The sequence below is a fragment of the Falco cherrug genome, chromosome 5 (assembly GCF_023634085.1).
Source record: "Falco cherrug isolate bFalChe1 chromosome 5, bFalChe1.pri, whole genome shotgun sequence".
Taxonomy (NCBI): Eukaryota; Metazoa; Chordata; class Aves; order Falconiformes; family Falconidae; genus Falco; species Falco cherrug.
The window spans coordinates 69706140-69733575 of NC_073701.1; the positions used below are offsets into that span (position 1 = coordinate 69706140).

The 27436-nt window shown below is 42.8% G+C and overlaps 2 protein-coding genes and 1 long non-coding RNA gene across 6 annotated transcripts; 2 read left to right on the forward strand and 1 right to left on the reverse strand.

Moving 5' to 3' along the window:
• Window positions 1-244: 244 nt before the first annotated feature.
• On the forward strand, window positions 245-13745 carry SUV39H2 (SUV39H2 histone lysine methyltransferase). Of its 3 annotated transcripts, none has more exons than XM_055710539.1 (7): window positions 245-378; window positions 1537-1682; window positions 2669-3340; window positions 5160-5306; window positions 6889-7018; window positions 8500-8615; window positions 13624-13745. In XM_055710539.1, exons 1-6 carry the CDS (start codon window positions 360-362, stop codon window positions 8607-8609), a joined length of 1224 nt encoding a protein of 407 aa, XP_055566514.1. In that variant the 5' UTR covers window positions 245-359; the 3' UTR covers window positions 8610-8615; window positions 13624-13745. The 3 variants fall into 3 exon arrangements, with proteins under 3 accessions (XP_055566514.1, XP_055566513.1, XP_055566512.1); XM_055710538.1 differs by lacking the exon at window positions 13624-13745 and adding an exon at window positions 10638-11646; XM_055710537.1 differs by lacking the exon at window positions 13624-13745 and having other exon boundaries at window positions 8500-11646.
• DCLRE1C (DNA cross-link repair 1C) lies at window positions 12825-27186 on the reverse strand. 2 transcript variants are annotated; one of them, XM_055710534.1, is made up of 14 exons: window positions 27048-27186; window positions 26878-26929; window positions 24883-24967; window positions 21912-21971; window positions 20603-20658; window positions 19869-19970; window positions 19501-19573; window positions 19199-19339; window positions 18645-18746; window positions 17895-18031; window positions 17665-17719; window positions 16104-16192; window positions 15156-15256; window positions 12825-14341 (listed from the first exon to the last, which is right to left on the reverse strand). In XM_055710534.1, the coding sequence occupies exons 1-14, from the start codon at window positions 27154-27156 to the stop codon at window positions 13380-13382; spliced, it is 2124 nt and encodes a 707-aa protein (XP_055566509.1). In that variant the 5' UTR covers window positions 27157-27186; the 3' UTR covers window positions 12825-13379. The 2 variants fall into 2 exon arrangements, with proteins under 2 accessions (XP_055566509.1, XP_055566510.1); XM_055710535.1 differs by lacking the exon at window positions 24883-24967 and having other exon boundaries at window positions 27048-27115.
• LOC129736107 (uncharacterized) lies at window positions 15250-18483 on the forward strand. Its single transcript, XR_008732274.1, has 2 exons — window positions 15250-15449; window positions 18177-18483. It is a non-coding gene; the product is annotated as an uncharacterized LOC129736107 (long non-coding RNA).
• Window positions 27187-27436: the final 250 nt, after the last annotated feature.

Below are 27436 nucleotides of genomic sequence, written 5' to 3' on the forward strand. Positions count from 1 at the left end.
TCTGTAGCTACCAGAGCTCGCTAAAGGGCCCGATGGAAGCCCACCCGCTGCCTTGCGTTTCCCCCGCCTCAGGTAGTGCTCTATAGTAACAAAACAGCCCTCGCTTTGGATTTTGCTTCGGTTTTTTTTTATTCTTCCGCCCGCAGGGCCCTTTTCCCTCCCCCCCATCGCGGCGCGGAACCGCGCTGAGGCGATTCCCGCCAAAGCCGTTCGAGTGCTGCGGGGGCGGGGCTGCCTGCGGGGGCGGGGCTGCCTGCGAGCGGCGGCGCAGCACACACAGCCCAGTTCCCTTCCGGGGCGGAGCTGCGCGTGCCTCGACCCGCCGCCGGCGCCTGCAGCGGGAGCGCGGCCTCCTCAAGATGGAGGGCTGGCGAGGAGGTGAGGTAGCGGCAGTGAGGGGGACGCGGGGGTTGGGGGAGCTGGGCCGCCCCGGGGCTCTACGCTTGAGCTTTGCCTTTCTCCTCCGTGCGTCGGGCGGGCGCGGGAAGGCCTGCTTTGTGTGCCGCTGCTGTGTGTGCCCGCGGCGGCGGGGAGCAGCCGCCGGCCCCTCTCGCCCAGCTTCGCTCGGCCCCGCTGCCGCCGCTCGCAGCGACCCGGGCCCGGCGGCGGGGCCTGGTGGGGAGGGCAGGGGGCTCTGCCCGCTTGCGTGGCGGGGGCTTTCCCCCTTGGCCGGGGGAAGCCTGCGGGGAGGCGCCTGAGGTAAATACGGAGATTGGGAGGGCAGCGAGGGGCGCGGGGCGGCTGCGGGAAAGGCAGCTGCCGCCCTCCAGCCCGCCTTCGCGAACTTGTGGCGGTGCGCCCCGGAGGTGAACGCCTCTGGGGGCCGCCCTTTCCCGGCCGGGGCGGGGGGGCCCTGGGCGCTGCCGGCGGCCGCTGAGGCGGGAGAGCCGCGCGGAGCCCCGGCCGGCGGAGCGGGGAGTGGGGCGCAGGCCTGGCCGCCTGGCAACGCGCGGCTGCGGCCCCGCGCCCCGGCCCGCCCCGGCGGCACTCGTCGGCGCTGACGGGGAGCTGGCGCCCCGGACCCGGTGCGCAGCCTCGTGTCCCTTCACACCCGCGGAGCTGGCAGGACACCCGTGATTCCTCTGGAAGAGCACTGTGGATGTTGGTTTCCTCGTCCAGTTACCATGGTTGCATCGCGAGTGCACGGTTCCACTTGACTAACGACAGATATTTGGCGTTCTCATAAAAGAACGGAGGTTTCCTCATAGTTCGGTTATGGGATGCTGTAATTGTAGGAAAATGATTCGGTTCTCAGTGCAGGTTGCACCTGTGGAAGCCTCTGCCCTCCAGAATATTTGTTCTTCTTTATAAATGTACGTACTCTATGGAATAAAGGTGCAGTGAGGGAATTGCTGACGTGTTTTACTTCACCTGTTAGAGAAGGGTTGAGTTTGGCTCTATGAGATGCTGTAGGTGTACAAGAGACTTGTAGAGTGCTATCACAAATGGTAATGTGGGGACTCTGGGATGAGGCATAATGATTTCAATTTAGCCGAGACATTAAAATAGGATTCTTTACCAATTTTCTTATTGTAGCTTGGTATGTGCCATGTCTAGCTTCACTTGAGACCCTCCAAGAATTATGTAGGAAGGAAAATCTCAGATGTAAATCCATTGGAATCACCAACAGGAGTCTAAAGAGTTATGAGGTGGAATATTTGTGTGACTACAAGGTAGAAGAGGTAAGAGAAACACAGACCAATTTGATCACTCTTTTCAGCTGAAATTTGGAAGCAAGCCAAAGGTAGTTTTGCGCATAATGTAAAGTAGCAGGCTGTGAGGACAAAGTTCTTGCTGACATCAAGTGAAGTATCTTTTCAACTTTGAACTGTAAGCAGGAAGCGGTATAGCTGCTGCTTTCGGTATGTCGAAGGAAGGTCTTTTCCTGAAATTACAGAGATGTTAGAATACAAAATAATTCACCCTTGTGTATCTAGAAGTTAAGCAAAATGCTGATGCTATTAGGTTGCAGCCTGGTATGTATTGTGATGCTTCTCGTTTATTTGCAGGTTACAATCTGTATTTCTTTCTTGATTGTTGTAGTCTATTTGATGAAGAGTTAGGGCCATGTGCTGCAACTGGATTCCTATGGCTTGATCGTGCCAGTGAAATTCAGTCTCAGGATTTGGCCTTGTTACAGTTATTTGGCCTTTTTAAAATAAGTACAAAATGTATGCTTCTTGATTATAAATACAATATTACATGTTTTGAATGGATTACACTTTTTTGGGGGGTGGGGGGTGGTTGATGTGACAAATAGTGGTTTTTAGAGATTTTTTTGCTAAGTTTAGAATATTTTTTTTTTGTTCCATATGTGATTACGACTACCTTCTGCTTGTGCATACAGGTCGTTAGCATAGCTTACATAACTACCTTAAAAAACTAGTCTCTTCCAAGTATACTGCTAGTGATTAGAGTTCATCCCACCTGTTTATTTATTTGCCCCTAGAGATGATATGCAAAGTTGTGCTGTAAGTTAATTTGCAAATAGAAAACTTGGTTTTTCTCTTCCTCACCAATTCTAATTGTTATGAGGACATCAAGACCTTCTGCACCATATTGCTGTTTCTTAACTTCAGAGCTCTTATGTCTGTCTGTGTACTCTTGTGATGCTGGATTTCAGCAACACGAAATAGGGCTAAATCTGTATCTGTTTCTGTATTTCAAGGGCACAGAATACTATCTTGTGAAATGGAAAGGGTGGCCGGAATCTTCAAATACTTGGGAACCCCAGAAAAATCTGAAATGCCCAGTGCTGCTTCAAAACTTTCTTAGTGACAAAAATGAGTACTTGTCTCGGGTGAGAGAAGGCAAAGGACTGAAAGTGAGAAACCATGGTAAAGTTTTGAAACCTGCAGTTGCAGAGTACATTGTAAAGAAGGCTAAGCAAAGAATAGCTCTGCAGAGATGGAAAGAAGATCTCAACAGGAAGAAGAATCATAAAGCAATGATTCTGGTAGAAAACACTGTGGATCTTGAAGGCCCCCCTTTAGACTTCTACTACATTAACGAGTATAAACCTGCTCCAGGAATAAATGTAATAAATGGAATAACAACTGGCTGTGAATGCATGGACTGCCCTGCTGAGAAGTGCTGTCCAAAGGAGGCTGGATTTATTTTGGCTTACAATAAACATAAGAAGTTGAAAATCCAGCCTGGCTTGCCCATCTATGAATGCAATTCGTTTTGTAGGTGTGGGCCTGATTGCCCTAATAGGATAGTACAGAAAGGTACACCATATTCTCTTTGCATCTTCAGAACTAACAATGGCCGTGGTTGGGGAGTAAAAACACTCCAGAAAATTAAAACCAACAGTTTTGTGATGGAGTATGTCGGAGAGGTATGTATTTATCTCACATAGATGAATAATTTACAATAAGGGAAATATTAGAGAAAATCCTGATGAGCTTTCTCTCAGTTCTAACACTCCTTGACTTCTACTATGATAGAATCTGTCTGCTTTTGAGTTAGAGCAATGCAGTAAATAGTCATTCAAGATGACAGCAAAACTGTATTGTCCAGAATATTTCTCCATTCCAGAGCAATTGTAAAAGATTGAATGTAAAGAGACTACTTACACTGTATGTTGCTAAAGAATTATTTTAAATATGTGCCCTAATAGCATTTTAAAAAGCAAGTCCTTCTTTTCTTTCGTGGCAGTCGTATTCTTCATTCTTCACTGATTATGACTGCAGTTTTTTGCCATTCCCCAGGCATGGTCATTACCAAACTCCCCACCCAGTCCGTCAGTCCCTTTTCTGTTTTGTCTGAACTTCTAAGGCAGTATTTCCAGACATATTTATTACTTTGATTATCAGCAAGAATAAGACTTGTAGTATGTAGTATTATCTGTTTACTCAATCTCATATACTATTTCAGACAACTTCCATGTTATAAAATACAGACCTCAAGTAACTGTTGAAAATTTTTTATGGCCCTGTGTTTATCTGGTTCAGTCTTATTGAGCCTCAGGGCTCTCTGCATCAGTAGCTCCTGACAGCCTCTTTGATCCAGTCTGTTGTGCCTTGCTGCTAAGTTGACTCAAAATAACTCCTTTTGACCCTCTGTACAGGTGTTTATGATCTTAATTATATTTTGTCCATGCTTCCTGCACCAGATCTTCTAACTTCTCATAGAATCATTTAGGTTGGAAAAGACCTTTGAGGTCATCAAGTCCGGCCATAAATGTTCATAGCTTTCTTGTAAATATACAAGAGAGAAATCATTCTGTTGAGGGGTCAGTGCAGAAAGATGATTATGTAATTTTGCTGCTTAAAGGGAAGGAGGTGGTGTTTACCCTTTCACCTGAATCTGCTTAGGCCCTACTGCTGAGTAAGTTCTCAAATCTGATCTGTCAGAAAGATTTTAGAGGGGTTTTTTTGTCCAATTCAACCATATTACCTATCTGTCTTGCTGCCAAATTGTGATTTCTTTGCTGAGTGTGCACAACAGAATACATTTAACGTAACAGGCTGCAGATGAAACTGTTTAAGCTTTACTTCTGTCAAAAGTGACTGTAGTTCTCTTCCTTTAAGGAGTTTCTGGATTTCTACCTTGTGCTAGTATGTGCAAGCTTAATAGCATAAGTTCAGCTTTGTGAAGTGATGTAGCTGTCTTAAGTTGTCATGAATAGGATCTTTCACTGCAGTCAAGGATAGCAGGAAGAGATGCTTCTAGGGAGTGAGGAGGCGAATACTGAGCTGCAAACATGACTAGGTTGTAAAGACTGATACCTGTTGATCTTTTTGCAAAGGGAGAAAGTTGCAACTTTTTTATGTGAAGTAAACAAGGCTTTCTGGGTCTAATGAAAAAATTGTGCGGATGGAAACTTCAAGTAGAAACAGTTGATTGAATCTGTCATCAAAACTCTTAATAGAAAGTGCTGATACTTTTTTTTTTTCCTCCTGAGACAAGGTAGTGCTGCACATCAGCTGTAGACAAATTACATCCAGAGAAGCCTCAGTTACTAATGAGTTTAGCTGTATGTATGTATTCTTTATTCATTAGAGATGGAATGCTATTTCAACATCAAAAAGCGAATGTGATATTTTTTACTAAGTGAAGTTTTCTTCCAAATTCAATTGTTATTTTTGTTTTAATTTAGTAATAGTTAATAAGATGCAGGTTTCTTTTTTTTTTTTCTTTTTTTTTTTTTTTAGGTGATTACAAGTGAGGAAGCAGAGAGACGAGGCCAGCTGTATGATAACCAGGGAAATACATACTTGTTTGATTTGGACTATGACTCAGATGAATTTACAGTAGATGCAGCTCGATATGGAAATGTGTCCCACTTTGTGAATCACAGTGTAAGACTTTGTTTTGTATACTAAGAATTTGGAGAATTACTCTTAATTGTGGCAGAAATACCTTCTACTGTAAACATTTTCTTACTGTATTCACAGTTTTTCTGGAGTAGTTTGTTTCATGCCAGCACACTCCAGTCAGTTAGATGACATAATAAATAGAACAGAATGTTTAGCCTTACTTGGAGTAAGACTACCTACAAAAATCTGGGAATGAGAGGGTGCCTAAAGTGGGTATCTGGTAGGGCTGGGTTTGTCACTGAATCTGTTGGTTCTAGATAACCGAAATAGGGTTGGTGTGGGTGTGGGGTTTTCCAGGTAATTGAAAGACCTAACACAAGAGAAGTACTTAGTAAAATCAGTGAAGAGTCAAAGACTATAGGAATCGATGCATTGTTTTGTTGCAGGACAGGATAGGGGATTGTGCCAATTTTCATCCCTCAAGCACTGGTAGAAGAAAAAAAATTCCTATGTTTTCTTTGATAATTCTCCCCTGTAGATACCTTTTTCCTTCCTAAATCTAAACTTGCCAGAGAACTTGAAAGTAAATTTTTAAAAGGAAACTTTTGTAGTGTTATTTCCTGTTCAGCTGAAGTACTTAAAGAGAAGGTTGAACTGCATTTATAAAGATTCCTGAACTAAAAATTATTATTTCTTACTGATGTAATGTTTGTGAGGTATGCAATTACTATTTAACAACTACAGTAAATTCATGTCTTCAGGTTTGTGAGCTGAGATGTTTGTATTTCATGCGAGCTTGCCAGGGAGAAGGATGAAGAGTTTTAGATACAGGCAACTGCTCTTCACTTTCAGAAATGGGAGTGAAGTATTTTTTCCCTCTTCAGCGTAAAGTTAAATGTCTTAATTTCACTTCTTATTCTTTAACGTGGGTTATATTTTACTGTTGACGAAAAAAAAAAAAAAAAGCTTGCAGAGTTTAGCAGTCAGTCTCAGTGACTACTGACTTCTGACATTTAATCCAGAGAAAATGATAAAGCAGTTTCTAGTTCCTGTTTGGTGTCCTTGACCCTTGTCCTGCCACCCAGCCCACAGCAGATAATTCAGAAGCCAAGCAGATTAGCAATTGAAAATAGAAATTTATGTATAGTATGAAAATGTTATTTCTGACCTGGGGAGCAGTGCTTAAACCTAAATGCAGAATAGCAAGTGTGTGTGGCTTGAAATGCTAGGGTGTTTTTTTTCTTTTCGACTTCTAATGCTTTTTGTGGGTTTTGTAGGTACATACTTCTGAAGGTAACTTTAATTGCTTTGTTTGTCATCTTTTTGTGTTGTCATCTTTTGAAGGTACCATTTTTATTTTTTTATAGGCTCTTGCATATTATTGTAGTTGTACATACTGTGTAAAGGTTGCCTTCTTGAAAGGACTTAACTCTAAGCTATGAATGTTCTCCTTTAACACTATTTCAAGAACATCATTTGTTGATTTCAGAAGATAACTTAATTTCAGACTTCTGTCACTGAGAGAAGAACCAGTCCTTCCTTTCCTGGGACCTTGGTTTGCTTAAACACTTCAGTGAAACTTGCGTGCATTTTTAACGTGAACTACATTAATTTTTGCTTACAGTGTGATCCAAATCTTCAAGTCTTCAATGTGTTTATTGATAACCTCGACTTGCGTCTTCCTCGAATAGCGCTGTTTTCTACACGAACCATCAAGGCTGGAGAAGAGCTAACCTTTGACTATCAGATGAAAGGTCTGCAGATTTTAACACTGTTTCTGTGGGAGGTTTGGGGGACTGGTGGGTTTTGTTGCAGCTTGACTGATTAGATAGTGTTTTAGGTGGGGCACTACATCTCCCTAACCCAGCTCTGTGGATTGTAGAACAGTCATCGCTCGTTGACTTTTAGTGCAGACAGGATGGCACCCAGAAGCTTTTCTGTGCACCTCTAGTGCATTACTTCTGTTGGCACTCCTAGCTCACAGCAAGGGATTGTGGTTGGAATGTCTAATGAGGCAAATTATTTTGAAGATTTCTCACAGGAATGCTCAAAGTAATGGTCAGGCTACTCTTAAAAGGAAAAAAAAAAAGTTTTCCTTTACTCAAATTGGCATTTCCAGTAAACTACTTTCTAAGTAATCTGCTAGTGATACTTAAAAAGACAGTTTTTAACAGCTGAGTGGTCTAAGGCAGCATAGGTTTGTCTCTGGATTCTGTTGTCTGTAGGCCTCAGTTGTGGATGTGGGTCCTATGGTACAGGTGTTCAGGATAGAAGGACGGTCCAATGTTTACTGCTGTTTTACTGGGGTGGTGGGTACACTGATGTTTATGCAGAGACTTGAGGAAACAAAGTTCTTCATGAAATACTATCAGCTCTGGTTATAAAGTTTTGCTGCAGTGAGGACCATCATTCACTGGAACAAGCTCTCCAGGGACATGGTGAGTCCATGTCACTGGTGGTTTTCAAGATGCAATTGGACAGGGTGCTGGATAATTTCATCTAGACTCCCTTTCCCACGAAAGTTTGGACCAGGTGATGCTTGGAGGTCCCATCCAGCCTGGGTTGTTCTGTGATTCTTTGATAACTCACCTTCCCTTCAGTGTTCAAGGCTAGGCTGGACGGGGCTTTGAGCAGCCTGATCTAGTGCAAGATGTCCCTGCCTATGGCAGGGTGGGTGGGCTACATGATCTTTAAAGATCCCTTCCAGCCCAGACTGTTCTATCAATTTTTTTCCAGTACAGTAAAAAATTTTTGAGGTTTGCTGGCAGGGGTGTTGTGTATCAGCCTTTGCACACAAACTAGTTACCCACAACAGCAATGTATTGTTTGCCCTGCTGTTTTGTTTTCAGAGAAGCATCTTTGCACTGTGGACCTGTACCTCATTCTTGTAGAATTTCTCGTTAAGTACTGACAAATTGATCTTACTTGAATCCTTAAAGCTCCTCTTTTTTGTGGTGTCAGTGACACTGACGTCTGAGGCAGGCTGTGCTCTCAGCAGATGAGTACGGATACAGACCTAAGGGTACAAGGCTCAAATGTGTTGAGCTTTGGATTCTGATACATATGATCAGTGGTGTGTTAAGTAGTTGTAACCTGGGTGTCAGTAGAACATGAGTACAGCTTTGTGCACAGTTCTTAAGAGCTGCGGTGGTAGGAGGCTTTCAGGAGCCGTTTGAATACCTAGCAGTTTCGGTCTGTCTTTTAAAACTTCCTTATTTCTGTTTATCTGTCACAGGTTCAATAGATCTGACTTCAGACTCTGCTGATGGTCTTAGCCCATCCAGAAAGAGGATCAGAACTGTGTGTAAATGCGGAGCTGTGTGTTGCAGAGGTTACCTCAACTGAGTTTGGGTATCCAAAGTCACAAATAATACTTTGTTCCCTTTTTAAATGTGTTTTAATATGACTCTTCTTTCATAAATATATTCAAGTATTCTTACATCTAATGTAAATAAGTATAGTGAAAACACAAGGCATTACATTTGTAATTGAAATGGCCTTGGCCAAAGAAAGAGATGTAGTGTTTCAGGCGAATACAAAACCGACAATGGGGATTAAAAATGCTTTTTTCTAGAACCATTATTTAGGAAGCAGTAAAATGTATGCTAAGAAAACTTTTAAATGTACCATGATTTGAATGTTCAAGAGTGAGCTTACAGCCATAGGCCTTTTAGGAGCTAATTTCAGTGGGATGAAGTAATGTTATGTGTTTTCTGGACCTTATAAAGTATCGAGACGTTTGATTTGAAATCTGAATCACAGCTGATGGTTCATTTTCTTTTTTCTTTTTTTTTTTCCCTGTATAAAGAAAAGCTTCAAGAGATTAGCAATAACATTTATGGCACTGGGGTGAAGGATTAAGGACAGTCATCAGAGCAAATTGTAAAATATCAGTTGAACTCTGTGCAAGTAATTGGTGTTGGCACATTTCAGGTGCAAGGTCAAGGTCTTCAACTTCTTTAGCTGATGTTATGTTACTTGGGAGTTTTACATATAGAAGTTTTTTCACTTGTTACGTTCTGATGTTTAGTTAGGATGCTGTAGGAAGTCTGCAGTTCTACAGAGAATTTGTAAATAGTGGATTATTGGTAGTAACACACACTGTTTTCATTGCAGAAATTTGGAAGGCATTGCTGAAACAAATTACTGGCTATAGTTTGGAAATGGATAACAAAAGAATAGGGAGAGCAGCCTGTTGTCTAACAAAGCTGATGCATTACAGTGATATGCTCAGTTATCTGTTAGGTGCAAAAATACCCTGGGAATTGATTTCTATTCACAGTTGGTTTTGATTAAGTTTTTACATACTGTGACTTTTTTTTAATCCCATGACAGACTTTTCAGATACTAGGACTGTTTTTTCTTGTTGCAAAAATGTTAAACTTCAGTAAAGTTAGACTAGGGGTGCGTTTACTCATTTGCTGTAGACATTTGTAAGATTTTATTGAATGTAAAGGCTGAGAAATGTATTGTTCTTCAGCTGCTTGTCCTTCCCCCTGCCCCCCCCCCCCCCCCGATCATCTTAAAAGTTGTCTTGATATATTTGTGATGCACGCTAAGTTTTGCTTGGCTTCAACAACACTGAAGAGCAGTTGAGTTAGATTGAGTGGGGTTACAGCCAAGATCCATGCTCCAGGGATGATCCAAGTGCTTTATTCTCATGGATTAAAAAGCTTGTAAAATTTGCAAATTGCTTACAAATCATGTAAATGTTGATAGGGTCAGGCAGAATAATGTTGCTTAGTAAATGGACGCTCCATAAATGGATGCTAGCTATGTATCATAGGTCAGCTAGTTGCCTTTATAAGGTGCAGAGCTGTTGGCTCAGGTGAATGAAGTCAAGTATCCAGCATATAATAGTTTACTTAATTTGTTAGAAAATGCCTTAAACTTCATGTTAATTACTAGCACTCCAAAGAGAGTGTTTCAAAGGATAATACAGGTTGGTTGTTCATTAAGCAGTACAGTTGCATTTGCACTGAAGCTACCGGCTCTTTGGCAGAAAGTGAAATTTAATATGCTACTAGCCAAAATCAGTTTCCCAGTTGGGGTGAAGAGTATGGGCCATTGGAAGTGCTGTGTAAGTTTTGTAATTACAATATGAAGAGATACACGTTGAAATAGATAACTTTATATTGTTTAATGAATAGGAGAAAGTTTGCTTAGATTTAAAAGTATTTGACATTACCAGGCTCACCTGTACCTGCACACTTGGATAGATGCTGAATCTGGTCATTTTTTATCATGTTAAATCGCTATAATTTATTTTTTTTTTAATATAATGTTTAAGTGGAATGTGGAGCTTTAATGTTTGGAAACTCTAGATGATCTTTGTATCATTTGGAGTTCATCAGCATTTTCTCTTGCATGTAGCCCGATGCAGCAGTGCATTCCACATGGATGGGATCTGCAGTCTCCAGCTCCTTAATGTGCTGCAGTCTGCAGCTTTCCCTGTCGCTACAGGATGGCAAGAGTGGCTTGCAGCAAGAAACGGATTCTGTATCAAATCGGTTTCTCTGGCCTCCCTGTGGCAGGTGACACAGGGCCAGTTTGACACTCTTTTTCTTCACCTATGCTCACACCCAATTTGATTTAAATACTGCAGTAAATGCCTTTTAAAACTTAAAAAGTATTAGTAGTTGTACTTGAGTTCAGTGTCTGCCTCTTTCCCAAGGCAGTATATGTTACCACCAGCACTGGAACCACACTGCTGTTCTTTAAGGATATGTGTGTTACCTCTTGTATGATAAATAAAGGACTGTTAATTTATGTTCTGGGAGGTAACAGTATTTTGTATTTATTTGAAGTAAACCCATGTATGCAGTTTCCAGTTTAGAGCCTTGAACAGTATTTTATATTTCCATATTCACAGTGCATTTGGATTGCTTAATGGGACGCTGTGTCACTTTTGAAACTCCTTTTGCTGGTTTTATGAGTTTGGGGGAAAATTTCCAAATTGGAAAAGGAGAAAAAGCTATTTTCAATTTTTAAGGAGCCTAAACCAGCCTAGCTTCTGCCTTTGCTTTGGTTTATGGTTTGTCAGCAGCATCATGGCCACCAGTTCAGTTGTGAGTATGTACTTCTTAGAGACTGATTACCTGTGATCTGTCCTCTAGCTGTTCTTTTTTGTTGGGTTTAAATGTTTGGGTTTTTTTGGTAGTAAAACTAAAACTGCAAGATTACCCATAAGAAAAACTATTATCTATTTATTTCAATCTCAAATTCAAGTCAATCTTTTGGTTATTTCTAATGTATGTTTTAGGACCGTGTACATTAGAATATGCAGTTTGTAAGCTCAGGAACATTTTCTTTTCATAATGTGTGATCTCTAGTATTGCTATCTTCCTATAGTTTTTGATAAAATAAATTAAATTTAGTTTTTCTCTTGTTGTCATTCTTAAAAAAAAAAACCACAAACAACCTTAGTCTGCCAAAATAACTGTAGCCATAAGATTTGCTTTAAGATTGCAACCTCTTAATTCCTGTTCTCTACCTAAGTTTTCTAGCACTGCAAGGACTAGTAGCGCAATTGTGAGGAAGTCATGTTTCCTGTTCAGTTTATGGCTGATACAAACTGTTATAAATTTATACTGTTGACTTGTCTAAAGCAGTCTGGGTTCCTGTATACTTCAGCAGCCTGTAACTGACATGTGCCATACAGGTAGGGAAACAAGCCAATAGAAGAAATTCTGCTCTGCATGACTTTATTCACAGAGGTAGTTCTGGTAACAGTTTAACTCACTTGCAAGCTTGCTAAAAAAAAAAAACAAAAACCACATCTGGAAAATTATGCTAACAAACCCTAGGAACAGAGCAGGTAAGGCAACAGTGGAGAGATATATGGCTGTGAATATCCTTAAACCATACACAGACAATAGCAATTGTTCTTCCCCCCGCCCCATCCTTCCACTGTTCCTGACAGCAGAATGCTGGCTGGTTTAACATCCACATATCGCTGAAGATGGCAGAAAGACTGAGGGCACACTCAGAGGGGAGAGCTGTCACACTACAAGTTTGTTTAATTCTTTGTGACTTAAGGCCTCATATTTTAGATGACTTCTGCTGTTTATGCATTTTTGAAGGCACTGCCATTTAACAAAGACCTGAATTACATTTCTGTTTTAGAAGCAGAAAATTTTGGCAAAGACTTAACTGTGATGGCACATGTGCACAGAGAATGTATTGTCTTGATTTAAAAAAAAAAAAAATCTGAAACATGTCTGAATTCAGTGAAGTCAACAGAATGGTATAGAGGAGGTGAAATCTGGCACTGTAAGAGCCTTGAGTGACATAACCACCTGCCCAGGGTAACAGGCTAGCTTCTGCTGCTGTGCATTAGCATCCAGAGCAGGCTACTGCTGCTGGCCACAGGATTTCATTTTTAAGTCATTCTGAAAAAAACAGAAGAAACCAAGGCACAGAGGAACCAATGGCAAGTTGGTTGCAGTGAGTTGAATTTAAACCATTTGATGGTGTACGGTGCCTCATTCAGGAGTTACAATGGGACACCACCACTTGCTTGGTGTAAAAAGAGACCTGAAATGAACAATTATTTAAAAAAAAAAAAAACAAAAACACAACCAAACTTCTCAGTAGTTCTCTCATCTGTTCTACCATTGTTATTAAGAATAACTGCAGTGAAAACTTGGGATTAAAGTCAAAGTGCAACTATTGCATTGTTTGCATGGTCATTTCTGGAAGATGCAACTGTGGGGAGGAACACAAGCAGCACACTATTTCATTAAAACCTGAGATCACATATATAATCAAAGGCAAACTCTTGGAGCTCCTGATAAAGAGAAACACTAAATTTCATTTGGTGTTCTACCCTTCGTTTTGTCTGGTCCATTTTTTGTCGCAGTCCTGGAGAAGTGAACCTAGGCAACAGAAGGCTTCTACCATCCCTCCTAGGAATACATCCCTGTCAGTATTTCATGGAAGGAACAGTCAAGTTACACATGCTGCAAATTCCTAGTTCTGACAGTAAGCTATTTTTGACAAAATTGCCTAAATTGGCATAGCTGCAGTTAGTAATTAGTACTAAAGAGAAAAATAATACGGGGTTTTAATAAACAAATTTCATTATTATCATGCTGTAATCAGTTATATGTGTCTTTAAGAGACTTTTTTTCTCACTATGTTTTCACCTGCTGCTAGCTTCTTATATAAGCACTGCAGTTTGTCTGGCTGAGGCACTTCAGCATCAGGAGTCGAGGGAATTTCAAAGTCAGAGGAGCTCTGAGAGTCCCTCCTCAGTTCCAGATCGGGAGTCCTGGGGCTATCAGTTACTTCCACTAGTGCATCTCCAACATCAGCAGTGCCAGCTTCTGCATCTTTCTCAGTGCCTTTGCTTTTCAAGTTACAGGCAACGTCACAGGCACAAGATCTGTTTTGTCCCAGTGGCTTCCACCTACTGCTGTCAGGCTGACTGTCTTTGGCCGCCTCCTGTGGCACAGAAACAACTGCTCTGCTCCCACCTTTGCTTAAGGAGCTGAAGTCCGAGGCGTTTCTCTCTTGGGAGGTGATGAGTACTGTGTCCATTTGGCTATCCCAGCCCTGGCTCCCCTGCTCTGATATGTGTGTTGACTGAGAAGAATTTTGGGAGGAGATGTGTGTAGAGTCGCTTACTCCATCTGAATCACTAATGAGTGACTGGGAGCCACCGGCATCTGCTAAAGATGAGAAGTTGTCCTCGTTCTCAGAGCCTTCATCTGGTTTGTTACATTTGAAAAATGCATCCCAGCGAGGGACATCAGCATTAGACTCCTGTTGATCACTAGTTAATCCATTGAAAGTTGATGTGGAAGTGGCATCTGGCTCACAGGAAAGAACCTGAACTGTATTTTTTTCAGATTCTTCTTCGTCATCTTCATCATCATCATTTGATTCCTCACAGTCCACGAAGTCTACCTTGACGGAGGTGTAAGTTGTGGTTGCTTTGTAACTTTCTGTGCTCTCAATGTTTCGTTCAGCGTTTTCAGGTTGTACTGTACTGGAGGGCCTGCTCTCCTCAATCTGCTGTTTTGGAATCTTGCGCCTTGCAGAAGTTAATTCTGAATCAAAGAGATCATCTTCATCTGTCAAGAAAATAGGGGGGGGGGGCAGGGAACCACTTGAAGGAAGTCCACAGCTCTGCTAAACAGGTGTTTTTTTGTCAAAAAAATTAAAACTGACAGCAGTTTTAATAAAAATTAATTTAGTATGAAGACAGGAAAAAGTTTAACCCCAACAGAGACTTGGCAGGACGTTACTGACTGTATTCACCTTGTCTAGCACAGTGCCTTACACGGAAAGCTGCCATCCTCCATACAAGCTACAGCCAATCAGATGTAGGCCTAGCAGACACATTAATTCAGGCCTCCTGACATCTTCTGCCAGGACCATGTCACCCTCACATACTTGACACTTAAGAAACAGCCGAAGAGAATGCAGCAGGCCTGAAGCTGTCTTTCAGTACCCCGGTGGCTTTCCAGGGGCTATGTACAGCATCCGTTTACCATCATAAGTTAAAACAGCTACGAGGTGCTAAAAAGCCAGCAGTGCAAGATAATGAAGAGGAGCAATACCAGTGATACACCACTCTGTCCTCCATAACACGGGAGGTGATCCAAGTTAGAAAAAGCTTTACTAGGGATGCTCTAGGACTGTGGCAAGGAACTCGCCCAGAAACCGTAGCTGTACATTTTAAGTGTACATCAAGTACATTTTAAGATTGCAGACAAACGTGCTTTTACACAGTGCTCTCTCATCCTCCTAAAACCTAATTTAATTTTACTTTTCCTTTCTAACTGTTGCTTTGAACACAGACTGCAGCGAACACCATGGCTTTTGGCACCTCTGCTTAGTCCCAGACTTTGGTTCAACGCGGTGTTGCACCAGCAGAACCTTTACCTGTATCAGACAAGTCTCTCTTCTGGACTCTCTTCAGCATTCCTAAGGGCTTGTACCTGGGTTCCATGTTTCTCTTGTACAACCTGCATAATGGCTTTAATCTGAGGTGAATGAGAAAAGCAATTAATATTTAGAACTCACCAGATACTTTCAGGAGCAGAAGTTAATCTTTTAACTTGATCTAAGTATGCTGCTTTACATCTCTCACAGGTACTGCAGCAGAAGCGTTACAGCAAAAGCAGCAATAGCTAGGGAAAAGTTCTTAATTCATCGGTGAACTTAGGCAGCTTAAAGGTAAATATCTGTCATGTCTATATATCTGCCTTAACACACTATTTGGAAACTATGCTTTAGTCCCTTGCTTAGAGAAGACAAGATGACAGGGTTCAAAAGCCACCTGCAGTTTTATTCAGTAATGGTAAAGTATCTCCTTTCTTATTAAGGAGAAGAAAAAGGAACAAAGAAACAAGTCCTCATTTTGTTCAGACTGACACCACTGCTCCGTAAGAGTGCTTTCTAAGCTGCCAACATCTGTAGCAGCACAAGACAACAGGCCTCTGTGATGCTACACAGAGGGCAGGAGTTCAAATCCCCAGATAAACCCTCTTTAAAAGAAACTTCTGAGAAGTAGCAATGACAAACAGAATCAGTCACAGAACAGTGAGATGAGTATGTCTTCAGATTCCAGTAACAACAGAAAAACCTCTATGCATATAAGTAGTGTGTGGAATACAAGTGCTGAGTCCAGGCATAACACAAGTGTTGAGAAAGCTGAAGTTCACAGGACTAATTATAGAAAAAAATATATATAAATTAAAAAAAAAAATCTGAATTATCAGACAAAGCAAAAGGCAGTGGCCTGCTTGAGAGGCTGGGATTCAGGGGGGGAGTTGTCCTTGCAAAACCAGAGGCTAGATCACATCCATTCAGCAGCCACTTGTAACTTACATTTCCATAACTTTGTCTTCTGTCCCACCCACTGGCAGTACATTCGGATATACATTCACAGGGCGGATATAGCTCAGGAAATCCTTAATCTAAATTAAGAAAGAGCCGTTTAACAAATTACATCAGCAGCACTGATCAAAGCACATGCACAACAAGTAGTTGTCTCACGTAAAGACCAGCAGGACCCATAAGCCAAACGATGAAAGCAGATAGCTTCGTAAAAGGAAAACAGGTCTGAAAGGATGCTAAGAACTCGGCCTCACCTAGCCACATCGCAGCTATTACCGACTACACAGACCATCACTATCTCCGAAAGAAAAGGCTAGACAGAGCTGCGCCTAGGGAATGTGATGCAGCACCTCCCTGTCCTTACTGCTGTAGATCTTTTCAGACTTCATTTTTCTTACAGGACTTCAAGGCCCTAGCTGTGCAGATCAGGCATTCTCTTCCCCACTTTTCCTAAAGTCTCACTTCCATCCATGATAAAAGCCCACCGTCACAAAACAAGTCACTTTTTCCAGAACTTACTCTGTCATCTTCTAGATGCTCTGCTCTCCAGACTGTAAATTTCTTATAGAAGAAATTCTGTAAGATTGTACTTGTAAGATTACAGATTAATTGGGTCTGGTTTGGGACACTCCACTCCAGCTGAGGTTTTATCAGTGCTGAGCACTGAAAACACTTGCAAGGTTGCAGATTACACCCCTATCTACACAGACCGGTAGGACCCACCTATTTTTGCATGTGGAGATACAAGCCTGTTACAATACACTACCCGCCATGTTCTGCTAGCAATGCTGCCACGTTGTATGTACAACACTTGTACCTCCATTAAAAATTCCGCACAGCATAGCAAATTAAAATTTAGCCAGGAACTTAAAAACAGGACTGTCTTGCTAGGGCTTTGAATAATACCCATTTTGAATGGGGAAGGCTTTGTGGCAGGTATTTTGTTAGCACTGATCCTGTTTCGGTGCAGTTTCTTAGGAGAAGTATTTTAAGAACTGGATTGAGCCATGTTAAATGGAAGTGTGTGGTTCTAGAGAGGATGTTGCCATGACCAGTTTTCTTTCCTGTTAGTCTTTAACACAGAAAGAGGAGTAACAGCGGCAGCTACAATGTGAGAAAATTGTGTTTAAATGTGGGGGTGGGGAAAAGAAGTTAAACCCTCCTCAAAACTGAGTCACAGGAGATAAACGATGTATTGAAAACCAAAATCCCAAGCTTTAAGCCTTGCATAATTACACTAAAAAAGAAACGTAGTCCAAAAAGTTGACCTATGCTTTGAGGAGAGCAACAAAAAAAAAAGCTTATAATCCTGCCCTACCTTAAGATGCTCTTCTGCAGCTGTATTAAAACAAACTTCTCTGCCTTCAGCATCCAGAACTTTCTATCCCCTTATGTCTTATTACTGAAAAGTTTTATTGTAACAAGTCATATCATCCACTCTGTATCAGTATTATATAAAATCATATGATATGTGAATATATCAATATCAAATAATCAAAACTCCTTTAATTTTTTTTAATCAGTGTATACTCAGTACTACAAATATACAAACCTCGCTGTATGAAGAGTGGAAAGAGAAACACGCTCTGTATGTACGCTCTCCAGTCCTTATAAAAAAAAAAAAAAAAGAGGCATAAAAATTAGGCAGCTGCTCTTCATCCTCCATCCTCAGTCAGGAGGCAAGCATAACCTACTCTTAAACAATTTTGAAATTCCATTATACAAGCATCAGGCAAGGTACACACCTGAAACAAAAGGTTTCTGCACGGCCCCAGTGCTCACCTCACTATTACACTGGTTTTCTTGATCTTCTCTCCAAACCACATAGTGGAGGGTTTGATGCTGATGATGTGCAAGGGAGTTCCATTTTGGCAAGTCATCCCACAGGGCAGTCTGTCCCATTGAAAGCAGTCATCATCCTGCCAAATGCAATATAAAATTAAGGGCAATCCTGACCTTTTTTCCCCCAGAAATTGAGCAACAGAGTATCTAGCCAGACCAAGTTTTCGCCTCACTTCCAACCCCCTTTGAAACACTCTTGGTTGTGGTATCTTGCTTTTACAGTGCAGCTGACAAAGCAAATCAAGCATAGAGACCGATGCCCCAACAAACCAGCTCCAGTTCAACCTCCAGTCCTCCAGACTGGAGCCTTCAGCTTGACAGACATCCTGGGAAGGGAGGGCCATACACTACAAACACACAGTATGTCGCTGCAAGAGGCATCACCTGAGCTGCCTTTGATACACTGAAATGTATAATACCCGACTGATCTAATCTGCTGCTTCTCTTACCTGATTTAAAAATACAAGTTTCAAGTACAATTAAACTGTTTCTAGCAGCAGCTAAATGTGTTTTTTCCTTTTTTTCTTTTTCTTTTAAAAATGTCAATCCACTAACTAAAGTTCTTTCTCTACTTTACATTAAGCCACTATTTGGCCCAAGTCTTCATTACCACAACAGGACCAAAATATTAGCACCTATAGCCAGTCTTTTACGGTAATGTTAGCAGAGGCTTTGGAAGATGATACACACCCGAGGATGTCGACAGGCATGAATCTGAGTGTGTCGATCTGTAGTAACATGGTAGAGGATATCTGGCATTTTTCTGAACATATCAAGTTTGTTTACATGCACCTAGAGAAAGGCAGAGTGCACACTTAATTAGCTCCATGTGTTTTCCAGGCTGCAGCTGGAGCAACTATACAGATGTGGTTCTGCTCTCAACAAGTGCTGGTAGGCATTCAAACAATTACTGCCCATGAATAATGTCCAAGCAGAGAAGTGTCCTAGTTACTTCTGGCTAACATCTAGAACAAGCAGAACATACCTTCTATGCTGAAGAGGGATTAATATTCACCAAAGAAAGTCAGAATATATCTGCTAGCTATTAACGTCATATGTTAATGAGAAGACTTTTACCATTCACAAGATAAAAGGGAGAAAGGTAAACATTGAGCTTGAAAACTGGGGATTAACTTCTCCCTGGAGAACCCAGATGTTGCAGACTGAAATCAACCAATTAACTCATTTTGAGCACAACTGTAGCTTTTTAAGTTGTTTGTCAGCAACAATTATAGAAACGTTACCTTAATTCCAAGTTCCTCACTGAGATTTACGAATAAATACTCATATCCGTAAGCAGCTTTGCAGTTCAGCCACACAACGTGATAACGAGTCAGTGAGGTCCAGCTTCGCACTAACTCTAAGATCCCATTTAAACATTCCTCCTGAAAAGTTTAGAAAATGTTGTGAATCATCTTTGAAGATACTTCCGAAGTCCTGTGATTTGGTAATGCAAAATGTCATTGCCTTGTGAGACTTACCTAACAAAGGGGTGGTTAATTAATTAGCAGCCTTAAAGACCTTTCCTCTCACAACTTAGACTTACCCGGCTTGGGATCTGATAAAATTTGGGATCGCAAAAAGTAGTATCCAAATACACACTCTGTATGTCTTTTACTCTGAAAGAGAGAAACGTGGTATCAGAATGAGCACTGCCCCACAGAACTAAGACATACCACTTCCTCTCTCTTCAAAAGGAGGCAATTCTTCCTCTTTATTACAAAGAGCTAGTAAAAAGGGGCTTGTAACTGCAGTATTGCCTGACCACAAATATATTTAATCCAGAATAAAAAACAGCAGGGGGAAAAAAGAGAATACGTTATTCCTGACTTGTCCATACCTGGACAGTATCCTGTCCACACAAATCCTCTGTGATCTTTTACTCTTTCTAAATGACAATAGCTGAAGTCTCACCTTGTCCCCGAATGCAAAAGCCCCATTCTGGCTGCTTCTCCTTTTGCAAGCCTGAAATCCCCTGTATACAGCACTGTGCCATTTTCACCTTCAAACAAAAACCTACAAACAGAAACACTTTGGTCAAACTCAACAATATAAAGCACTATATGCCACGTGTCGATTTGTTATCTTGCTTAGGATGGTTTATGTGACTAATGTATGATGTCACAGAAATATCTGGCTCACTTTGGTCCTAGAGTAATTTCAGATAAACCAAATAATTCAGATTCAGCATGTCTGGAAAATAACCTGTGCCTAGGCCAGTCAGAGTTGAAGACAAAAGCCTCACAGATTCTGTGAGGGTAGCCCAACTGTCTGTTGCAGCCAAAGGAATCTACCAGACACCAGTACCAGGAAGCTGAGCACCTTCTTTTTAAGGCATCCTTAAGAAATGGAAAATTTATTTTTATCAGGTTTTTACACCATTTTTAAGTGCAGTTGAAATCAAAAGAGTTGTTATTAATAGGCATGGGGAAAAGTAATCTGCCCCACCAAGGTAACACTTTGTCTGGACAGATCCCAGACAGTACAGTGATTTTCCAACCCTGGCCAAAGCTGGTGGGTCCTGCCACAACAGTACCATCTCCAAGTAAAAGTTTTAAATTTTTCTAGTTAGATAAATCCCAGTGCTTAGTGAGAACTCCACAGGACAATTTTCTCAGCAGAGACATCTGGAGTATTAAAGGACGCACATGACTGATCCTGGACAGTGACCAGCTGGGAGAAGTGTCACCTCTATATCTTCTTTCTGGAAGAGACGAGTTAGCATTATTTTCACAGCATAATAAATCCTACCAGTACTTTCACTGATACAGTGAAAGCAATACGTTACTACTCCCCACAGCCTCTTGCAGCATTAAGCATTGCTTTTGAAAGAAAAGACAGTCTCCACATTCCAACAAGCCCTGAAGAGGAACAACCATCCTGTCATGCCAGAAGAGATGACTTCATGAAGAGATGAAGCAAGTCAGCCAGACAGCACAGAATCATAGAACAGTTTGGGTTGGCAGGGACCTTTAAAGCTCATCTAGCCCAAGCCCCCTGCAGTGAGCAGAGACATCTTCAACTAGACCAGGCTGCTCAGAGCCCCGTCCAACCTGGCCTTGAATGTTTCCAGGGATGGGGCATCTACCACCTCTCTGGGAAGCCTCTGCCAGTGCTTCACCACCCTCATACTACAGAATTTATTCCTTATATCTAATCTAAATCTACTCTCCTTTAGTTTAAAACCATTACTCTTGTCCTATTGCTACTGGCCCTGCTAAAAAATTTATCCACATCTTTCTTAGAGCTGCCTTTAAGTACTGAAAGGCTGCAATAAGTTCTCCCCAGAGCCTTCTCAGCTCCAGGCTGAACAACCCCAACTCTCTCAGCCTTTCCTCACAGGAGAGGTTTCCAGGCTCTGATCATTTTCATGGCCTTCTCTGGACCCGCTCCAGCAGGTCCATGTCTGTACTGGGGAACCTAGAGCTGGGCACAGCACTGCAGGTGGGGTCTCACAAGAGTGGACCAGAGGCAGAATCCCCTCCCTCAATCTGCTGCCCACACTTTTTTTGACGCAGCCCAGGATACAGTTGGCCTTCTGAGATGTGAATCCACATTGCTGACTCATGTCCAGCTTTTCATTCACCATACATTCACCAGCATCATGGAAATATCTTGGGATACACTTTGCCTGGAGATGCTCTACCAGAACTTTAAGTCCTGCACTTAAAGCTTGTTAAAATAAGCCAGGAATTACAAAGTGAAAGAATCATAATAGGTAAGTTGGAGATCACTCAATAGCCTGGAAAATTGATAAAATTTGACAAAAAATGGCATGATACGAAGAACAAAACCAGGAAGAAGAATTCATGTGGCTGCATGTCTTAGAAAGAAAGGGAACAGACATTTTAAAAATAGCTTGTCAGATGTTACAGCTAAGATCCATTTCCCATGCTCATTTAATATATTTTTAATGGGCAGTAATAACTGTTTAATCTCTTTTTTCCTGTAACTTACCTCACCAGATGTTTCATCTACTAAAGAAATCTGAGTTGGAGTTTCAACTTCCAGTGCAACCTGTAACAAAATGAATAAATGCATTACAGGGTTTATTGAATATTCTGTTTCATGCTTATGGCTAAGCATTCATTACGTAGGCATCTTTAGCACCCACTGTGGCTAACGCTAAACCTGTAAAATGAAGCTTATTTTCCCATAGCAAGTCACAAATTTCCATTTCCAGCAGGAAAAAAAAAAGCTTCCTAAAAGTTGTTTAAAAGTTAAATGGAAATACCTCAACCAAGGTATGTATGCCTTAAAAAGTCAGAACACACTGGACTTCTAACAGCAACAGCTCTACATTCTCTGGCTGGATCATATGCCTTGGTTTTGGATGGCTGCAAAGCCCAAGACATCCCAGTCCCAGAGCACACCAGTGGATCTTGCCAGGACAGGTCTCTGTGCTGAAGCACTTCTCCTCACTGTTCCCTGTTACCAGAAGCAGAGCCCACAAATCACATGCAGTGCACATTTCTGTGTTTGTGTAGGGATAATTAATCTATAGACTGCAATTAATTCCCTGTTTTGCCATATCCTCTACTAAGAGTCATGTGCTGTGCTATATGGGCTCTGTAGCCACCTGCAAGGTTAGCGCTGCTATGCAGGCGCCTCTCTCATCCTTCTGGGTTTTGTTTTTTTTCCTTTGTTTCAGACAATATTTGTATATAATTCTCCTACCCAAAAAAGCCAAAGTGAAAGGAAAATCTCCTGTCACTACCCTCCTTAAGTATAACCTCTAGCTTCTCAGCTGAGCAGTCTCCTCAGCACCTTGGATTTCAGTGTACTAGATGGATGCACAAGATACCACGTCAAACTTCTGGGCAGCTCCACAAGATCCGTTCAGCTGGTACTCAGACAAAGGTGTTAACGTTTGGCTTCCCCACCAGAAACCACACCAATCAAGCCGAGAGCTTGCTCCAAAACACAGATGTGTCAAGTGTGACGAAAAGTATTTTATACTAAGAATTCAAGCCACTAGCAACAGCTGATTTTTTTTAACTTCAATTTTATCACCTACAATTTCTGACACTGAATAAACTCAAGCAGCTGATCTAAATTCCACATGCCCAGTATTTCTCAGTAATTCTCAAATTTCCTACTGCAGTGAAACAATCATCAAGTTTTAGATCTAAACTGCCCAAAGAATTCTTCGCTGACAGCCACCGTTTGGCTTCATAAGCATAAATGATAGTATCTCCATCAGAGTTCTCCCCTCATCTTTGATAGTTTAAATGTTAAAGGCAGCAACAGATTCAAAGATCCTCTTACGCCATATGTGCAAATAAAGGTCAGATCGGAAATCACAAAAACATTTGTACAGAAGCTGACATCATGATTGCTTTTTTCAGTCTAGCGAATATCAAATCAGCTGTTAATTCATTTCCCAGTCATGCTACAAGTAGAAAGCTTATTTGTTGTAAGACAAAGCTTGTGAACATCTAACAGCTGCCATCTGATTTAGGGCTTGTGCAGCTCATGCCATTACCAGCAGTCACTCCTGGGAGCAGCAGCTGCAAACACCTATGTATTTTTAAAATTGTGTTGGTTTGTGTTAATTGTGCTTCATCTTAGACTGTACCACAGGTACCTCTGGCATCTCTTCCCACGTGAAGTTTTTCCCAAACAGGAATGTCAGGACCAGCACTGCCTACTTCCCTTTTACTGCTCTTACAAAGTTCTAACAGCTTACAGGTATCTCTCCTCAAGAGTTTAACCTAGAAGATTAACCTTCTAGGTTAAACTCAAAGGACAGTAGAAGCAAATGGACACTTTTTTAAAACTAAAAATAAATAAATAAAAAAGACACCAACAAAAAAGCTACCACAAACCTACCTGGCTTTATTTTTGCTAGCCAAAAATTACAGGCTTAGAAAAATTGTCACCTATACATGCTGTGCTCCATCACACATCAAACACGCCTAAGGGATACTCAGAGTCCCTTTTACAGAGCCCTGAGTTCACTCCCCAGTTGTTAAATCTTTCCACTTCCCAAGGCTTTCATATAAAGCTAGTTATCTTCTCCCTCAGCTTCATACTTAAACTAGGACCTTGAACAAAAAAGTCCCCTACTTTTTTTTCCTCTTTCCCAGACTTACCTCCTAGGTCCCACTTGCATGAATTTCTTTGGATATGGAGCTTAAGACCCCCGCTTACAACCTATTTAAGGAAACTCTGAGCCATAACTCCCCCAAGAAAACAAGTTTCAGCTTGTCTGAAGTCCTTCTTGACTAGAAAACTCTCCTGTCCTTGCTTAGGGGGAATCAGCAAAATCCTTAACACTATGTGATGATGTTAGGTACATACATTAAGATGTGAAAAGAAATGTGCTCAATTCCAAAGCCCACATCTGTAAAGGGAAAGAAATAACTACAAGTCACACCTGTACACAACCACCAATCACTTGAAGTTTGGTTCCAAACAGCAGAAATCAAGTAAACTAATTACGTTCTTCAGTGATTTTACATCACTAAAACTTTTTCGTGTTAGAGATTAATTCTCCTTTTGTTTTTTGGAAAATGGGCTAATTAAAAGATTATATATACTCTGAGCAACACAAGACTAAATGAAGCAAGAGAAATAAATTACGGACTGGAGCAAAGAGACATGAGCAAGGTAAGGAAATGAGGGAACAATACAAATGATAAATGTCTTCCATCTGTACATTGAAAGATAAACTTGAGAGAAAAGGATACATTTTGCGGAGGGAAAAATACAATTAAACAGTAAACAACAATAAACCAAGTCCATATAGCAAGCAGGAAGAAAAGGCAAACTGTTGTTAAGTATTTAAGCCCTGAAACACTATCAACACCAACATTCAGACATTTCTGCAGAGGGGAAGCTTCCTCTTCCCTAGAATCACTGCTTGGAAAATGTGAATTAAAAAAAAAAAAACCAAAAACAAAAACACAGAAACCCAAAAACTCACAATGTGATTCTCCCAAAACTTATACTTCCAGCTAGTCAACAGCAATTCCTTAGTTACCGGTGAGCAGTATAATTTAACTTTCAAGCTGCAAGGAGACAAAGAACACAGGTGAGTGTTTTTTAAAGCAGAGGCAGAGAACAATCTAATGACACATCACCACCTGGCACCTAGTACCTCAAGACATGCGCTCAAAGCCCTCTCTCAGCTGAAGAGACCTGCAGAGCAGTAAGCCCGCAGGAGCTGTTCTCCCCCAGCCTGAAGTGGGATAAGGGTGAGTTACTCCGCCTTGTTGAGCGGGCTTTTCTCTAACACAGCAAACCCAGAGACAGACTTATGTGTGCCCTTGCCTGCGTGGTTTTCTGTAGACATAAATAAAGTGCGTGGTCACATATACACATATCTTTGGTTGTTTCTATACCCACTAGGCTCTGTTTCAGATGTGCACTTCCCCTGGAACAAGCAGTTAGCATTAAGCAGACCACCAAATACTTCCTATAAAGCTCTAGCTTTTTGCACAGTGCACAAAGAAGCCTGACAAGCTAAAACAGATTCTCTGCTTGCACTTGAGGAAACACGACATCTACTCTAATCAATTAAACAGTGCCTAGGAACTGGCCCACAACCTCTCTGGGCCCATTCCCATGTTTGACCATCCTCATGGTGAAAAAGAAAAGGTGTCCCTGTCCCTTTCATTATGCACCTCCAAGAAGAGCCTGGCTCCATCTTATCTACCGCTACCTGCAAATACACGGTTGTCTCCTGCTCGTAAGGCTGAGGACATCCAGCTGTCAGCCTCTCCTCACACATCACATGCCCCAGCCCTAGACCAGCTTGGTGGTCATGCTCCGAAACAGTGGTGGTGTTCTTTGTGCAGGGGAGCCCAGGACTGGACTCAGTACTCCAGGCAAAGCCTCAAAAGTACTGGCCAGAGGGGAATAACTGTCTCAAACTGATGGCTACCTACTTGCTCATATACCTCAGAGCACAGCTGGCCTTCTTCACAGCAGTCACAGTGCTGGCTCCACACACCAACAGGCTTCCAGGGGATAGCGGTGGGGATCCTCATGAAGTTCATGAGTGTCATGAAGTTCAACAAGGCAAATGCACTTGGGTTGGAGCAGTCCCTAGTATCAATAGAGGCTGGGGGATGAATGGATTGAGAGTAGCCCTGTGGAGAACGACTGGGGGATACTAGTGGATGGAAAGTTCAACATGAGCTGGTAATGTGTGTGTGCAGCCCAGAAAGCCAGCTGTACCCTGGGCTGCATCACCAGCAGCGTGGGCAGCACGGCGAGAGAGGGGATTCTGCCCTCTGCTCAGTTCTTGTGAGACCCCCCTGCAGCGCTGCGTCCAGCTCTGGGGTCCCCAACGTCAAAAGGACATGGACCTGTTGGGGTGAGCCCAGAGGAGGCCGTGGAGATGCTCAGGGGGCTGGAGCCCCTCTGCCGTGAGGCCAGGCTGGGAGAGCTGGGGTGGTTCAGCCTGGAGCAGAGAAGGCTCCGGGGAGACCTTGGAGCAGCTCCCAGTACCTAAAGGGGCCGACAAGAAAGCTGGGGAGGGACGTTTTACAGGGGCCTGCAGCGACAGGACAAGGGGGAATGGCTTTAACCTGAAAGAGGGGAGATTTAGATTGGATACTGGGAAGAAATTCTTTACTGTGAGGGTGGTGAGGCGCTGGCAGAGGCTGCCCAGAGCAGCTGTGGGCATCCCATCCCCGGGGGTGCTCAAGGCCAGGCTGGACGGGGCTGGGAGCAACCTGGGCTGGTGGGAGGTGACCCTGCCCATGGCACAGGGGTGGAACCAGATGGCCTTTACGGTCCCTTCCCACCCAAACCCGTTCTGCTCCTGTGCCTCCATGACCCACAACAGCTCCCTTACACTGGCTGGCTGGCGCTTCGCTTTGAACCAGCTGCCTGTCTCTCAGGCCCCCCGGCGCCGCACGCTGCGGCCCCCCCCGGCAGCCCCCTCCCCCGCAGCCCCGCCGCCAGCTCGTACCTGCCCTCCAGTCTCCTCTTCAGGGCGGGGGCCCGCAGCCCCTTCATGTGATCTGGGGATACAGGGCACGGCTGTCACCGGGGGTGCGGGGATGGACGGACACCGGGGGGGGGGGGGAGGGGAACAACAGCGGAACGGCTGCCATGGGGCCGGCCGGGGCCGGGGCTCACCCTTGTGGCAGTGCGACAGGAAGTAGGCCCGCGCGCGCAGGTTGTCGCGGTCGAAGCGGTCAATGGACAGGGCCGGGTACTCGTGCACGCGACCCCCGAACCGGCTCATGGCGGCGAATAGCGCGCCGCTTCCGCCCCGCCGTCCCGCCTCCCCAGCCCTCAGCCAATCGTGAGAGAGGCTCCTCCTCCTTGCTGGCCTATCAGAAGCGCGGCGGGAAGGGGCAGAGAGCGGTTTCTTAAAGAGGCAATGGCGGGCGGTTGCTCAGCAACGCGGTCGGCGGCGACCGATGGTGCTGTGAGGCGGAGCGGTGGGGGAGGAGCGCTGTGTGAGGTACGTCGCCATCGCGCCGCGGCGACCGCTCCGCGCCCCCCGAACTGGGAAGAGCCCC